Consider the following 16501-nt stretch of genomic DNA (forward strand, 5'->3'; position numbering starts at 1 on the left):
GGCCGTGCGACGGCTAGTGGTGGTGCTGCACACGGCCTTGCTACAACCGTCGTCGACGGCTGCTACCACGAGAGGTGGTGGTGATGCGCACTAGCCAAGACATGACGAGTTTGCTGGAACCGGCGTCCGTGTGTGCTACAAACGGCCATGAAATTTGCTACTATCAGCCACGACATCGTCCAGAGCTGCAACCGAGGGGCGGCGGACGGGCACCGGTGCGCCCAACGTTGACGGCGAGGGGCAGTGGGGGCGGCGCAACCCGGTGCGGCAACCATGGGGACCGCGAGCTGCACCCCTTTTGCCGGCCGGTGCTAGGAACGGCGTTGCCGGAGCGAGGCGTCCACAACCAGGAGTTGCAAGGTGAAGTAGCCATGGTGAGCGATCTGAACGGCGACCGGAAGGCTGCAAGCGCACTGTCAACAGCATAGGCATGCGCATGGTTGGGAGCAAGGTGGCTGGCGGCGCTCTCCGTCGCTCTTTTTATTGTGTGTTTTGAGGAAGAAGACAGACACGGGGATGAGAACGAACAGAGGCTCAATCTGGACGGTCAAAAGGGAGTGGATCGGACGCTCAGGGTCCAACCCGACAAAATTTGGGCTGGTGCACCGGCGCTTATCATCTCCCAAAAAAAGAAGTAAACGAGCGTGAGGGACGACTGTTGCACCAATTTTGCAGCAAGTTTTGTTTCTTGATTTTGCAGCAAGTTTGATCATGTGGTGATGGACTTAGATGTAACACAATTATATCTCATCTAGATGAGATTTAGCAAATCTGAAAAATAAATGTGATTCCCAAACAAGGTTGCCTCCCAATTTATTGTTCAGGCATCACTTGGAAATAATTAAATGTAAAACACAGCCAGTAAATCTTCTAATTTTTACCCCTACATGACGAACCGGGAAAATTCTGGAATTCCAAACTAGGATGCATGTAGTCTGTCCATGAAAACACCAACCTGAATCGCATGTACTCCTGCGTATAATTCACGTGAGGATGAAGAATGGGCATAAAGCCCGATAAGGGAATAATACCTCACTTCTCGCCTTCCCGCGAGCATACATCCCAATCAAAAGTGTCATTTTCCCACTGCAATCTGCCACCAAACACCCACAAGAGAGAGACTGCGTGGAATAAAAAGGGGAGGAGATAAAGAGGGGGGGGGGGGGGGGAAAATGTGAGGAACGAAAGTGAAAGGGGGTGCATGGTGTATGGACGAAAAGACCAATCTATATCTTCCATCCTAGGCCGGCCACCTCCAAGCAACAAGTTACACTCACCTCTTTTTCACACAACACATCCAAACAGACACTCCTGTCCTTCACCATTCCAAGTCCCCAGCTCTCTCTCCTCCTCCCATCCCTCAGCTCCTCCCCTCCCCCCTCCTCTCTCCCAGCAAGAAATCTTCCAAGTTCCGCACCTCAATTCCGCCCTAGCCCAACCAGCAACCTTTTGCCAACTCTGTTGATCTCTCTAGCTAGCCACAAGTCCACAGCGGCAGCGGATATCACACCACTTGCTCTTCGCCAGTTGCGAGAGGGATCAATGGAGCTGTTCCCGTCGCACCCGGACCTGCAGCCCCAGCTCCAAATTAGTCCACCCCCTGCCACCAAGCCAATGGACCTAGGGTTTTGGAAGAGGGCTCTCGACACCACCGCCGCCGCGGCCGCCGCGACCTCAGCATCAGCGGCAGCAACCTTCACACCCCCGTCCATCGCCAGGACATACCCCTCGGCGCCGGCAGCTGCCGGCGGCGGCTTCCATGCAGCGCACTACGGCGTTGCCGATGGCCACCTGGGCGGGCTGCAGTTCTTGCAGCACACCCAGCCCATCCTCCACGAGGTGCAGGACCTGGCGGCGATGAAGCCCATCCGGGGCATCCCCGTGTACAACACCTCGCAGTCCCTCCCCTTCCTCCAGAGCCAGCTCCACCACCACAACCACCACCACCAGCATTGCTACGACGCGATCGGCGGCGCGGCAGGCGGGCCGAGGTCGCCCGGCAAGGTCGGCGCGCTGCGGCTGGCGGCGCCGCCGGCCAAGCGGAACTCCCGTGCGCCCAGGATGCGGTGGACCACGTCGCTGCACGCGCGGTTCGTCCACGCCGTCGAACTGCTCGGAGGCCACGAGAGTATGTACTGCTAACTGCTTCTCGCGCGTTCAAGTGTTCGTTTTCTTCTTCTCCTGAATTTTCTTGCTCGTTAGCAGCCGTTAGATGATTTTTTTTCTTCTTCTAGCTAGCAAAGTAGGCAATCCCGTTGATCGAATCTTGCATTTCTTGTGCTGGCATTCAAAAGAGCTAGACAAGGATGCATGGGCGTATCCGCATAGTACAGGCTAAGCTCTATATATGTTGGTGAAGGAATTATTGTGTACTGTTTCTTATCCTTCCTCTCTTGCGATTGTGCAGGAGCAACGCCCAAGTCGGTTCTTGAGCTAATGGACGTGAAGGATCTAACCTTGGCCCATGTCAAGTCTCACTTGCAGGTGAGGGGATCTTGTTTAACTACATAAAGTCCATGGTTAGCTCATTGGTTATTTTTAATTGAGCTTTGATCACTTGTGTGCTAGCTCTCCTCAACGTACGTGTAGATCTACTACCACTTCAGATACTCCTTGATGTATGCATAACACACCTTGATTTGCAAGAGAATTCTACGTGCACCACTCGACCTTTAACGCATCATTTCTTGCTGCCGGAACAATATATAGTACTAGTATTAGTTTTAAATGTTTGGTGTATCTTCGGTCGGTCATGCATGTAAGAATAGTCATTCTACAGTTCACTTTCTGAGCAGTAAATTCCCCTCTTGCTCGTACCTCCTCCCTCTATCTCTATCCCTGTCTCCCTCTAGCTTTACCACGACGGGGTGAGGAGAGGGGAAGAGGGCAGCTTTTCAATAAAAACCCGAGATCAGCAGCTGAGCAGCACAAAGATAAGCATCCAACGGGAAGCAAATGCGTGCCATTAAAAAGAGGAACGTCACACACAGTCACCGGAGAGGGAACGGTGGATGGATGACACAGTGGACACATGTGCACACAGGAGCGCGCACACACACATCCATTGATATGAATATGAATATGATACACATCCATGCATGCTGTGCTGCCCAAGAGCAGACGGCCCGGCAAGTACAACCCTGCATCATTTCTCAATAATTAAGGGCTTCTCTGCCTGCACACAAGCTACTAGCTGATCGCGCCATCAATGCCCCAATTGTGCATATATGCCGCTGCCCGCCCCTGCCACCCGTATTTATTGATCCGTCTCGTAGACCACCACTACACACCTTTGACTTTAATACTTCTACTACACTGCTCATCCTAGCTTTATTTAGTCAGCTATACTTGCTGTGTATGCTTCCCTAGTTCATATCAGCGGTATTCATCAGTTGATTGTCTTGCAGATGTACCGGACCATCAAGACCACTGACCACAAACCAGCTGCTGCTTCATCCTACGGTATGATCAGTATTGTACAAGTGTCACCGGCGTCTCGGTATCCCAGTGACAGACACAGATCGACATAGCATTGGATTAGCAGTGAGTAGAATATTTATTTTGCAGGACAAGCCAAGACAATCATCGACATCCCTGACGACAGCTCCTTCGACATCGCCAACACCAGCGGGTCCGAGTCTTCAGTCCAGCAATCTAATCTTGACGGGAACGAGCATGGATCCAACATGTGCGCTCTATGGAGCAACAACTCGAGGTAACAACATACTACTCCCTCCGTCCCAAATTTTTTGTCTTACGTTTGTCTAGATACGGATATACCTAATATTAAAACGTGACTTGATACATCCGTATTTGGACAAACCTAAGACAAGAATTTTGGAACGGAGGGAGTACTACATACAACGCCATTGCTAGGTAGCTTCTTTGTTGGTACTCCTAGTTTTGTATTCTGGTCGATGCATGCTGCTATATCACATGAGAGAACAACGCAGTACCTAATCCTACACTAATATAATTCCCTCAGTGTTCAGTGCACCGGTGATGATCTCGGTTTGAATTTGTAGATTTATGTAGAATGATATATGGGCCCCTTCCCTTGCTACAATTATGGATTGCTCCATGTCAAACTAAATGTTCCTAGCTAGTGGGCTATTAATGGATATCAGTAGCTACTAGCTAGCAATAGCATGCACTTCAGAATTACTCCACACTGCTGGGCTCCGTCTTTTCTGCTATTTCAGGCGAAATGACAGAGCGGAGTACAGCTAGCTATAAGTCTATCAAAACATTCTTGTGAGACAGAAAAACTGCTTTGCAGATCTATATAACTCCAGAGTCCTTACAGGTCAAAAGCTGCTGGTAATTTCCTATAGAGCGCTAAAGCAACAAAGTACGCTTAAATACACGCGTACTACATGCTGTAGTAGTAGCACATATACATGTTTGGGCTCTTCATCTCATGTATGATGATGTCTACAGGTATTCGTCAAGAATCAACTGTCACATTACATACATAATTAATTGATGGATTATGCATTTAGAATGATATAATTGATCTAAAGAGGGTGCTTTTAGGATCAAACCACAGTCTAGCTAGTGCCTGCTTTAAGCAAAACAAACTCTTATTCCTTTGTCTCATTTTCTTTGTTCCTACCATATCAACCACCTCCAAGTGCTCACAAAAAGCACCAGGGCTCTACCTTTGTTCCATCTGCTCCCCATGATGGTGCAATCATCTCTTGAATATATTATACATTAAGCTCTTCAATTAAACATATCCGTCTAGCCATAGGCAGCAAAAGTGCATACATATATACTTTCCACGACTAGAATTAATTAAGCAGGCAATATAGTAGCACTACCATGGAATCTTGACCAGAAGTTACATCAGAAGCAACATGGCATATATATAGTGCTATACACAATTAATCTCTCTTGCATGACCAGGCGTAGCTAGCTCTTGTACACATATCTGTATGTATGTACAATCACATACAAGCATCCAGCCGTCCATGTACCATATACATACACACGTACTGTGGTACTCGCGGACTCTGCACGGCCAACTGTATAGCCATGTAATGTAACCCTAAAGAAAACTGTATAGCCATGTAGGATAGGGTGAGTAGTGTACATGTTTATTTAGATAATGACCGGGGAGCATATGATATGTATGTGCATGTACACACACATGTGGTGTAAGCAAGCATTGATCAGTGTGCCGTACCACATGGGTGAGTAACCAATGCAGCAAGCAGCTAGCTAGTTAATTACACAGCTTTTTACCTCCCATTAACCCCTCTGATAAAGCCAGCTGCTCGCCATTGACAGCATCTTAACAGTGAAAAGTTGGAGTTGCGCGCTTTGTTCCCTACGCCTTTTCCCGCCTCTCCTGTGTTGCATGCAAATGGACTCCCACTGAAGAAAAGATGTGTAGATAGATAGGCCGGCATTTGATTCTTTCATCAGCCCATGATATACAGAAAAGAAGGTGATACTTAATTCAATTCCTTCCTTTGTCTTTCTTTCCCTTTTGCTCGTGCAGCAGAGGGGCCTGGTCGTTCCACGGGAAATCAAGATCAGATGCCAACCCAGGCGACATCAAATCCTTTGAGGTTCGTACTCGCCTTTTTTTCCCCAAGGGAGTGATCATCATTACCATCTCCAATACCTCATCGACAATGGCCATGATATGCTTTGCCTTAGTTAGTGCAGTGGCGATCATTCCTCCTTCCATTTCCCGCATGCATGCATCTTTCCGGCGGCTCCCTGTGTGCAAAGTGTCGGCAGCATGCATTTCCTCTTATGATATATACCGATCGCAATCTGTTTAATCTGATGTTCCTTCTCCTTTACAATCGCAGGACGTGCAATCGCAGTGCCCCAATGTCGTCGCTGATGATGCCGCCGACCTGATGTCAGCTCCATTCCGATTGTCGGAGCTGGTCGTCGGCGCCAAGAAACCGAATCTGGACTTCACCCTAGGAAGAATGTAAGGCCGCCGTCGATTTGTCGACCGGCCGGCAACGGAAGATATGCGTAGCTAGCTAGCTATATGTGACCATCTAGAGATTAATCATCAGATGCATACTCGTGTGGCTCCCGCCCCATATGCACGTAACGTACGAAGAGGAGGAGGAGGGAACCAGAGGTAGGAGCTGAGAAAGCAAAAGAGGCAGGCAGCTGGGGAATTAAAGAATAAGACGAGACCACCGTTGATCTAGGAACAAAGTGCAAAAGGGGCTGGGGAGGGAGAGACATGGGTGCGTGCAAGTGTGCGTGCGTGGTAGAGAGATGGATAGTGAGATAGATAGGCTTTATCAAAGGCAGGCAGGAGCATGCAACAAGCTCGTTAGCTTGCCTGCCTGCCTAAAGGGCTTGCTTCTGGTGCACAACACACACACACACGATCGAGCTTGAAGAGTGTGTGCATGTGTGCGTGCACTTCATGGCATGCTGCCTGATGAGACAGAGCTGCTAGGTTAAGAAAAGGTCTCATCTTTTTGTTATGCCACAAGAAAGGTTTAAAGCTGAGATGCTTATGTTACATATATGCGTGTGTACTGTACCTATGGACCATGCAAGCATGTATTATGATGGATCCACCTGTCTTGCTCTCTCCTAGCTACTCCTATCTCCTAGCTAGCTGCTAGGTTGGAATCGATACCTTCCCTGGTCTGGATATCATTGGTGCAAATCTGGCTGGATTTGCAGTTCATAAGCTAAAGCGAATCAGTAAAGGTGATCAATCAACAAAAGGAGTATTTGGAGTAGTATGTTTGATCATATGTCTACCAAGTGGACTGCACTATACTTTTACCGCCACATCGATGGATCAGTCAATAATATATGGTCCCTCCACCCACCATGCATAAGGCATATTTTCATTGGTTAAGACAAGCCATTAACCAACAATTACTCTATTGCGGTCTAAAAGGAAAAAAATCGCAGTTACTCTATTATTGTGTAGTTTATGTGTCACAAAAATGATATACATTATTACTTATGATTGCACTACTGTATCACCTCCATACCAAAACTTAATTGTTGGTCAAAGCCTTGTCGTAAACAACCGAAAAAGATTATACTCAGACAATAGAGTATGATGTTTTGGACTCATATGGCTTTACTGTTGCCAACTTGTCGTTTTTTATATATACTTTGCTAGACTCTTTGTTAAGGCTGTGTGCATCTTAGCTATGCAGAGGCCGGGTGTCGCTCATTATGCTTTGTGTCCACTTGATGCTACATTATGAGTTAATAAAAGCGCCCTTTATCGGGAAAAAAAAGAGTATGATGCTTTCCCCAGTGTGTTAGTTGTGGTTTAGTTGGTCGAAGGTGGTGATGAATCCTAGTTGTAGTTTAGTTGCTTTCACCGTAGATTTAATTGGCAAAATATAAGTGATATACCATAAGAATTATATTGTTGGATTCATGTTCAAAAGAAGTTTTCATTGGTACTATTTTTGCTAAATAAGTATAAATTATATTTTGTTATGAAAATGTATGGTCAAATTTATCTTTGGCGGGGAAGTATATATAGTAAAAACTTGCAATTGAACCAGGACAGGGGAAGTAATTTAGGTACCTTGACCAATTGAAATGCATCGGAAAATATAAAGTGGTATGTGCCAAAGTTTGAATCGACCATACATCTTTTGTTAATATTCCATCAGTATTTATGAACCACAAGCATGATGTGTTGTTGGATTGACTTCAATGGCATCACGTTTGTATAGCATAAATTGCTGGCCAAAACTTTAACTTACGCATCTATACTACACTATACATTAATTTGCAATGGATGAGTATATCATGTATGACATTGCCAAGAGTATGACCTCCTTTTGTATCAAAATAGAAGCATTTTTTTGGACTTCACACATTATCTAGTATGCAACTTTGACGATTACTTACGGTTGAGGATTTATGTATAATATTACAGAAAGTAATATCTTGAAATAATATTTAATCCCGGGGTATCATTTAAATCGAACCAACTTATGTCTTCTCTAGTTAATTAATGGTCAAACGTAAGGAAGTTTGAGTGCATCTCTCTAAAAAAGATATACTTTTAGAAGGGAGAAAATAGAACAATGAGTCAAAATGTTGTTACTTTACTCTATTTATTTTTCACGGTCTTGGGAACTTAGAATTTGATGATGGTTTTTCCCTGACAAGCATATAGAGACATGCAGTATAGTGTGAGGAAAGTGTAATCATGATATTTGATCTGTCAGATTATGATTCAATGCAGTTGATAAATTGTGTTGTACTCCCTCCGTTTCTTTTTACTCTGAGTATAAAATTTGTTCAAAGTCAAACTATGTAAACTTTGACCAAATTTATCACAAAAAATAGAGACAACATTTATAATACAAAAGTTATATAGTATGAAAATTAATTTCATGATGTATCTAATGATATTGATTTCGTATTGTGAATGTTGATATTTTTTCTTATATAGTTGGTCAAAGTTTACGAAATTTGCCTTCAGAAATCTTTTATATGCAGAATAAAAAAAAGAAACGGAGGGAGTAGTTAACTTGTTTTATAACTAGATGATATCTCATGGATCACCGCGGGGATACGTTACAATATATTTCAATGGCATTTGGTTGTGTGGACATGAATATATGAATATATAATATGAGAAATGAAATTGAAAATACATATGATTAAGTATTTTTTTTAATTAGTGTAGTTGATATAAAATATGATCAGCAAAATAGAGATTATTCATATGCGTGGTTACATGTTGAGATAGATCTTTTCGCATGCATGGTTGAATGTTTGAGGTAATACTACTGGCATCCTTTTCGACACAACCGTCCCCTCCTCTTCCAAGAAAAAGGCTTAGGGTTGCCGGTCCGCCTTGTCTCCAGTGGCCCTAGGGCCATCCAGACACGGTTGACCCCAGCCCTTGCCGGCGGGAGGGATCCTGCTTCATTTTAGGTGTTTTTTTAGTTTGTTTAGGATTTGTGCCCTGCTCCGGAAAGGCCGCTCCTTGAAGGTGGAATAAGGTTCTCCCTGCCTAGTCCCAGGGTTGGCAATGTGTTTAGCACAGTGAGAAGGCGTGTGGAGGTGTGTCTCCGACGAATCTAGTGGGATTCGGTCAGTGCTAGTCTTTGGTGGTTGTGCTTGGATCTTGTCTTCGTTCATGTGTCGGCGATCCTTTCGATTTATGGTTCTTTTGATCTGCAACGGTTGTTGTTCTGGTGCGCTCGTCTTATGAGGCCTTAGCAGGACGACTTCCCAAATGTCTACTACTAGTCTGCAACAAGTTTTGCCCGGCTCCTATGAGGAAGGGGCGCGCCTTCGACTCGCTCCGGTGTTTGTAGTTATCGCTAGGTGGTCTACGGACCTAGATGTAATTTTCGTTACTTCTGGTGTTCTTTCCACTGCCATGACAGATGTTGAATTGATCGAAAGTTTTTTTCCACAAAAAAAGAATATTTGAGGTAAAATGTTTGCATATTGAGAAAAAAATGTTAGTGTGGATCACATATCTATATATATAGGATGTGCTATGAAAAATTAACCAGGTAGACATGAAATGGTCACTTAAGCCAGGTCATTACTAAGACGAACGAGATTTCCTACTACTCCCTCCGGATATGAATATAGGGCGGGGACGGGTTTTTAGGTCCGCCATTTTGAGCAAGTAGTTAAATTGACGACCTAAATTCGCCCGACTAATATTCCTATCCACTACAGTAAACAAGGCATGGCTCTTGCGTCGTCCTTGATATCTCCTGAACAAAAACACTGGCGCATAATACGGGCAAACATGCACCTCGCACGTACGTATACGGAGCTAGTACAAACAAACAAAGCAAACAAGCGCGGAAGCATCAATCGAGGTCCAGTACGGCATTCTTCTCTATCTATCTATAAAGAAAAAGAAAAACGTTTGGTACGGCGGCAGCGATCCTATCCCCCGCTAGTAAACAACGCATGGCTCGTACGCACGGCGCATGCACGCATGCATGCATGCGAAACAGCAGATTTGTCAATTTGGGGAACAACCCTACGAACGCCGTGCATGGATGCGTGCATGCAATTGTCCCCGTCAATCACTCACTCAATCGCGTCACAATATTATACAACAAAGAAGGGAGAGAGTAAGAAAAATCTAGAGAGGAAGAAGGGGGCCGGGAATTGAAGTCAAATCTTTTCAGAGAGGTTGGGCGCGGGCGCGCGTCTGCGTCGACGACGGCATGTCTGCATGGTGTGATTGACGCTCCTTGGCCTTGGCCTGAGGTGAGGTGAGGGTGAGGTGACCTCTCTTGGAAAGCCCTTGATTCAACACGAGCGTTTACCCTCTTCCCTAGCCTACGCCTGCCTATTTTTGTTCTCGTGCGTGGATCGGTGGATGCATGGCTCGATCAATCACCGATCGATGTCCGAGCCCAAGTGTACTGCCGCGCTAGCATGCATGCATGCATTTACGTTCCCAAACCACCACCACCTGCAGCACCCACCGGCCGGGCCTCTTGGATTCGCACTGCACACTATGCATGCATCGTCTCGTCCGTTTCGCTCGCTTTGGAGGCAGCTACATAGCTCTCCTCCAAATTTAAATGGCGATCATGTCTACTGTAGAGCAGTGTGTATATAGCTAGGGCACTGGCCAGCGCCCAGCAGTGAGTCATCTGTGTGACGCATCGACGGACGGCGCATAGGTGTAGCTAGATGTGTACGAGTATATGTGAAAGTGTGACGAGGCTTGCGTTCGAGTCAGCAGTCAAAGGTAGCTTCGTACACTAATTTTTTCTGGACAATACAAACACATTTTGCACAGGGAATATCGACCTGCAGAAACCTCGACATACGTCTTGACAGGTCAGGCTCTGGCGCAAGTGGTAGTCGTCGTCGTAGCTGGTAATCGATCGCTGTTCCACAACAGTCGCGGACGCTTTTGGAAGAGCAGCAGGGAAAAGAAGTTGTAAACTAAAGCCAGTCAAATCCCTTGGCCCCTAGAAAACGAAAAGAAATGCAGACAAATATGCTTGCATGAGGGGCAAGGTAGCTGCTGCCATATGCGTGGCATTCAGCAGCGGTGGTTAGTTGATGAGCGCACGCAAGCGACATGGCTATGGCGAGCCATGCATGCATGTTGCGTAGACCAAGAAGGTCACAGCTTTTCCCCGTGATTTCCGCGGGATCCATGCATGCGTGCGTCCATCACGAATGCACATAGACTACGTGTGGCCCCGCCCCTCCAGCCATGCCAACGTGCAGCAGGCATGTGCGTGCATGCACGCTTGGTTCAGCAGCGTGTAGCTATGCTGTGTGTCTGCTGCAACCTCACACGTACTGTACGTGGTACTACCTGACCTGGTCTAGGCACACGTACGTACAGAACTAGGTACTCCATTCGCACCGTTTTACTTGCCTTCGAATTCGCACGCACTTACTTTTAGCATCTTGCTAGTGTTGCTGCGAGTGACTGATGGGTCGCCACAAAGATCTTGACTTTTGTGAAAGCAAGTTAAACAAAACCTAAGGTAACCTCACAGTCACAGTTGAGAATGCACTGGTAAAAGTATGTGCCAAGTCATGTCATGATACAACACATCGGTTGACTGCGCAGTTTCTACATCAGTTCGGAAGTTGTTACTGCATGTGTCATCATGCTTAATCGTGCGTGGATCAGAGCTAGTTTAGGCCCCAATGGAGTGGCCAACCCCTGAAGGAAGGTCAGGTCAGCTCGATGCGGAGGCTGGAGAATCTCTGATCGACGAAGACTACGCACTGTCCAAGAAAGGCTTTGGGCAGACGCAGAGAGAGAGAGAAAGAAGGAAGAAAATGGGAGGAAATGAATGATGAGGCACTCCATTACGCTATGATTGGGGGGCGCCCCAAGGAGAAACAAGGGATCGAGTAGCGTAGCCATGCCAGCTTGCTTGCTTGCTTTGGGGCCCGAGACGAGCGTTGCATGCAGCAGCAGGGCGTGGCAGAGAGAGAGAGAGAGAGAGAGAGAGAGAGAGAGAGGAAGGAGGGAGAGAGGTCATTTCATGTCAAACCAAACGCGACGACGCAGCGCAGGCAGATGCAGAAGCAGAGGCTTCGTCGAACGCAGCAATCGAAAGCAGGGCGGGGCAGCGTTGGCGCCCAATGGATACGACCGATCCGCCGTACTGATGACCGCGACCAGACGTGCATGCCCGCCCGGCATTCAAGGCCCCCAACCCCCCCTTCTTCTACTCTGCCAAATACTACCCCACACGCCCTCACAACGTTGCCCTACACCATGGGCTAGTAGTACTCATGCATGCTTGCATGTAGCACTGTACATCCATCGTTTTCATATCCTCGTGTCCGTATGTGTGTCAGTGTGTGTGTTCTTTTTTTTTTTTACTTTTCACGTAGGTCCTGGCCAGTCGGTCACAAGGGTTGAAATATTTGAACTTGGCAACCAAAGAGGAGTTCTTTAGCTTTGCAATCAAATGACTAATTTTGTTTTACTCTACTATCGCTTTTCTTTTTTCAAGTAAAAATAATTATATATAATATTCCAAGGAAGAATGAATTAAGCGTTTTGGTATTACCTTATAATATTAAAATAATAATAAAAATATAAAACAAAATGAGGTCAAAATCGTATACACGAATTGCACGGTTTCACAATATGCAAGAATGAGCATATAGTTGGGCAATTTTCGGACAACCATATGATTTTCTTGCATTACTACTCCTATAAAGAATGCTCAAGATGCTGGAGTACGAGCCTTCCCGGGGCTTCGCTGGTGGGAGCACCCTTCACACTGTCCATTTCTAGGTGGCGTACCACGGGGGCCTCTCGAGGCATATCCGCGTCGTCTGATCGGCGACCCGGCTGGACGGTTCATGACGGGTTGACCACGTATGCACGCCCCAGGCCGGCGTCATTGGGCGGCGTCGGGCGCGCCCGCGATGGCCCTATCGCGCATGGGTTGCCCCGCGTGCGATGTCGTGGACGGACCCGTGTGTCGGCATTATGCACCAGACGATGGTGTGATATGTCTCCGTCATATGTACTTTTCCAAACACTTTTCCTCTTGTTTTGGACTCTAATTTGCATGATTTGAATGAAACTAACCCGGACTGATGATGTTTTCAGAAGAACTACCATGGCGTTGTTTTTGTGCAGAAGTAAAAGTTCTTGGAATTGGACGAAACTTTTTTGGAGATTTTTTATGGACTAAGAAAATACTGGAGCAAAGACCCACTAGAGGGCCCCCCTGCTACCCACAAGGCAAGGGTGCGCCCTGGTGTGTCATGGGGCCCACGAGGTTTCGCTGACCCTAATCTGGATACTATAAGTTCCTATTTCCCGAGAGAAAAATAGGAGAAGAAGTTTCATCGCGTTTCATGATACGGAGCCGCCGCCGCCTCTTATTCTTTATCGAGAGGCCAGATCTGGAGTCCGTTTGGGGCTCCGGAGAGGGGGGTTCGTCCTCCTCATCATCACCAACCCTTCTTCATCATCAATTTCATGATGCATACCACCGGGAGTGAGTAATTTCTTTGTAGGCTTGCTGGACAGTGATGGGTTGGATGAGATTTATCATGGAATCGAGTTAGTTCTATTAGGGCTTGCTCCCTAGTATCCACTATGTTCTGATATTGATGTTGCTATGACTTTGCCATGCTTAATGCTTGTCACTAGGGCACGAGTGCCATGATTTCAAATCTGAACCCTTTATGTTTTCATGAATATATGTGTGTTCTTGATTCTATCTTGCAAGTTATACGCACTTATTACGTGTTATGATCCGCATACCCCAAGGTAACAATAATGGGGAGTCTTTCTGGTGATTACCGTACTTTGAGTAGTTCATGTATTCACTATGTGTTAATGCCTTGTTCTGGTTGTTTATTAAAAGGATGCCTTAATTTCCCTTACACTACTAGAATTCGGGAATTTTCCATCAGCCCGTTCTTTGTCGTCTGCTAGCCGACGGCAAAGAACTAGCTAATGGCAAATATACAGTTTGGCATCTGCCATTTCTTTGCCGTGTGCCAGCGGATGGCAAAGGTCTAGAAGGCAGACGACAAAGAGCCCAGCTGGGCCCCACTGGACTCTGTGGCTAGTTAGGTCAGACGGATGGGCTGGATGTCGTCCGCCAGCTCTTTGTCGTCTGCCTTCTAGACCTTTATCATCCGCCAGCAGACGGCAAAGAAAATGACCTAGCTAACGGCCGTTCCCGCCTGGCCCCACCCCACTAGCTAGGCTCTTTGCCATCTTCTAGCAGACGACAAAGAGCGAACTAACTAAAACGGTCAGCCCCGCCCCACCCTCTCTCTCTCTCTCTCTCTCTCTTGAAGGAAATATGCCCTAGAGGCAATAATAAAGTTATTATTTTATATTTCCTTATTCATGATAAAGGTTTATTATTCATGCTAGAATTGTATTGATCGGTAACCTAAATACATGTGTGAATACATAAACAAATACCGTGTCCACAATAAGCCTCTACTAGACTAGCTCGTTGATCAAAGATGGTTAAGGTTTCCTAACCATGGACATGTGTTGTCATTTGATAACGGGATGACATCATTAGGAGAATGATGTGATGGACAAGACCCATCTGTATGCTTATCATAATGATCATTCAGTTTGTTGCTATTGCTTTCTTCATGTCAAATACATCTTCCTTCGACTATGAGATTATGCAACTCCTGGATACCGGAGGAATACATTGTGTGCTATCAAACATCACAATGTAACTGGGTGATCATAAAGATGCTCTATAGGTATCTCCGAAGGTGTTTGTTGACTTGGCCTAGATCGAGATTAGGATTTGTCACTCTGAGTATTGGAGAGGTATCTCTGGGCCCTCTCGGTAATACAGATCATAAGCTTGCAAGCAAATGACTAAGGAGTTAGTCAGGAGGTGATGTATTACGGAACGAGTAAACAGACTTGCCGGTAACGAGATTGAACTAGGTATGAAGATATCGACAATCGAACCTTGGGCAAGTAACATATCGATGGATAAAGGGAATTGCGTATGTTGTCATAACGGTTCGACCGATAAAGATCTTCGTAGAATATGTAGGAGATAATATGGGCATCCAGGTTCCGCTATAGGTTATTGATCGGAGAGGTGTCTCGGTCATGTCTACATAGTTCTTGAACCCGTAGGGTCCGCACGCTTAACATTTGTTGACGATATAGTGTTATATGAGTTATATGTTTTGGTGACCGAATATTGTTCAAAGTCCCGAATGAGATCACGGACATGACGAGGAGTCTCGAAATGGTCGAGAGGTAAAGATTGATATATAGGACGATGGTATTTGGACACCGGAAGTGTTTCGGGGTGTACGGGGAAGTAATCGGGTCACCGAAAGGGGTTCCGAGCACCCCCGACAAGTTATGGGCTGTCACGCCCAAGATGCGACCCTATCCTAAAGGAACTGGAAGGTCCCACCAAGGATAGAAGCGCATATAGGAGACGCTTTTGCAAGGTGGATATCATTACATCCTACCATTACATAATAGTTGGGGATACATACAAGAGGCATACAATGCCACATGAATACAACAATATCATACATAAGAGCAACACCCGACTACGGATGAAACACAAACAGAAACTCAAACGACATCCAACCTGCTAGCCCAGGCTGCCGACCAGGAACCTGTCCCCTGACCAAAGAAGAAGCATAAGATGAACTCAAAACAAACAAGCATCGCTCTCACGTCATTATCACCGCAAAACCTGTACCTGCAACTGTTGTTGTAGTAATCTTTGAGCCACGAGGACTCAGCAATCCCATTACCATTGGTATCAAGACTAGCAAAACTTAATCGATAAGGAAGGGGTAAAGTGGTGAGGTTGCAGCAGCAACTAAGCATGATATGGTGGCTAACATACGCAATTAAGAGCGAGAAGAGAAGCAACGAAACGGTCATGAAGCTAGCAATGATCAAGAAGTGATCCTGAAACTACTTACGTTCATACATAACCCAAAACCATGTTCACTTCCCGGACTCCGCCGAAAAGAGACCATCACGGCTACACACGCGGTTGATGCATTTTAATTAAGTCAAGTGTCAAGTTCTCTACAACCGGATATTAACAAATTCCCATCTGCCACATAACTGCGGGCACGGCTCTCGAAAGTTTATACCCTGTAGGGGTGTCCCAACTTAGCCCATCACAAGCTCTCATGGTCAACGAAGGATATTCCTTCTCCCTGGAAGACCTGATAAGTCTCGGAATCCCGGTTACAAGACATTTCGACAATGGTAAAACAAGACCAGCAAGACCGCCCGAATGTGCCGACAACTCCTGATAGGAGCTGCACATATCTCGTTCTCAAGGCACACCGGATGAACACTACGTACAGCTAAAACCAACCCTCAAGTTTCCCCGAGGTGGCGCTGCAAATGGCTCTAGTTTGGACCAACACTTAGAGAAGCACTGGCCCCGGGGGGGGGGGGAGGTGTTGGGGAACGTAGTAATTTCAAAATTTTCCTACGCACACGCAAGATCATGATGATGCATAGCAACGAGAGGGGGAGTGTATCTTCATATCCTTGAAG

At 46.2% G+C, this 16501-nt stretch overlaps 1 protein-coding gene across 3 annotated transcripts; it reads left to right on the forward strand.

Moving 5' to 3' along the window:
• Positions 1-1177: 1177 nt before the first annotated feature.
• On the forward strand, positions 1178-6512 carry LOC123137860 (probable transcription factor KAN2). Of its 3 annotated transcripts, none has more exons than XR_006468553.1 (6): positions 1178-2128; positions 2408-2484; positions 3408-3462; positions 3568-3715; positions 5293-5576; positions 5826-6512. XR_006468553.1 is itself a non-coding variant. In XM_044557712.1 (6 exons), exons 1-6 carry the CDS (start codon positions 1543-1545, stop codon positions 5955-5957), a joined length of 1068 nt encoding a protein of 355 aa, XP_044413647.1. In that variant the 5' UTR covers positions 1178-1542; the 3' UTR covers positions 5958-6512. The 3 variants fall into 3 exon arrangements, 2 of the variants coding, with proteins under 2 accessions (XP_044413647.1, XP_044413648.1); XM_044557712.1 differs by having other exon boundaries at positions 5507-5576; XM_044557713.1 differs by having other exon boundaries at positions 5510-5576.
• The last annotated feature ends 9989 nt before the right edge of the window (positions 6513-16501 follow it).

The sequence above is a fragment of the Triticum aestivum genome, chromosome 6B, assembly GCF_018294505.1.
Source record: "Triticum aestivum cultivar Chinese Spring chromosome 6B, IWGSC CS RefSeq v2.1, whole genome shotgun sequence".
NCBI classification, from domain to species: Eukaryota; Viridiplantae; Streptophyta; class Magnoliopsida; order Poales; family Poaceae; genus Triticum; species Triticum aestivum.

Bases quoted from the DNA above. Each gene is read 5' to 3' on its own strand.
- LOC123137860 (XM_044557712.1), top strand. From the start codon at position 1,543: ATGGAGCTGTTCCCGTCGCACCCGGACCTGCAGCCCCAGCTCCAAATT. The intron at 3,463-3,567 runs GTATGATCAGTA...TTTATTTTGCAG, and splicing joins AGCTGCTGCTTCATCCTACG to GACAAGCCAAGACAATCATC. The intron at 3,716-5,506 runs GTAACAACATAC...TTGCTCGTGCAG, and splicing joins CTATGGAGCAACAACTCGAG to CAGAGGGGCCTGGTCGTTCC.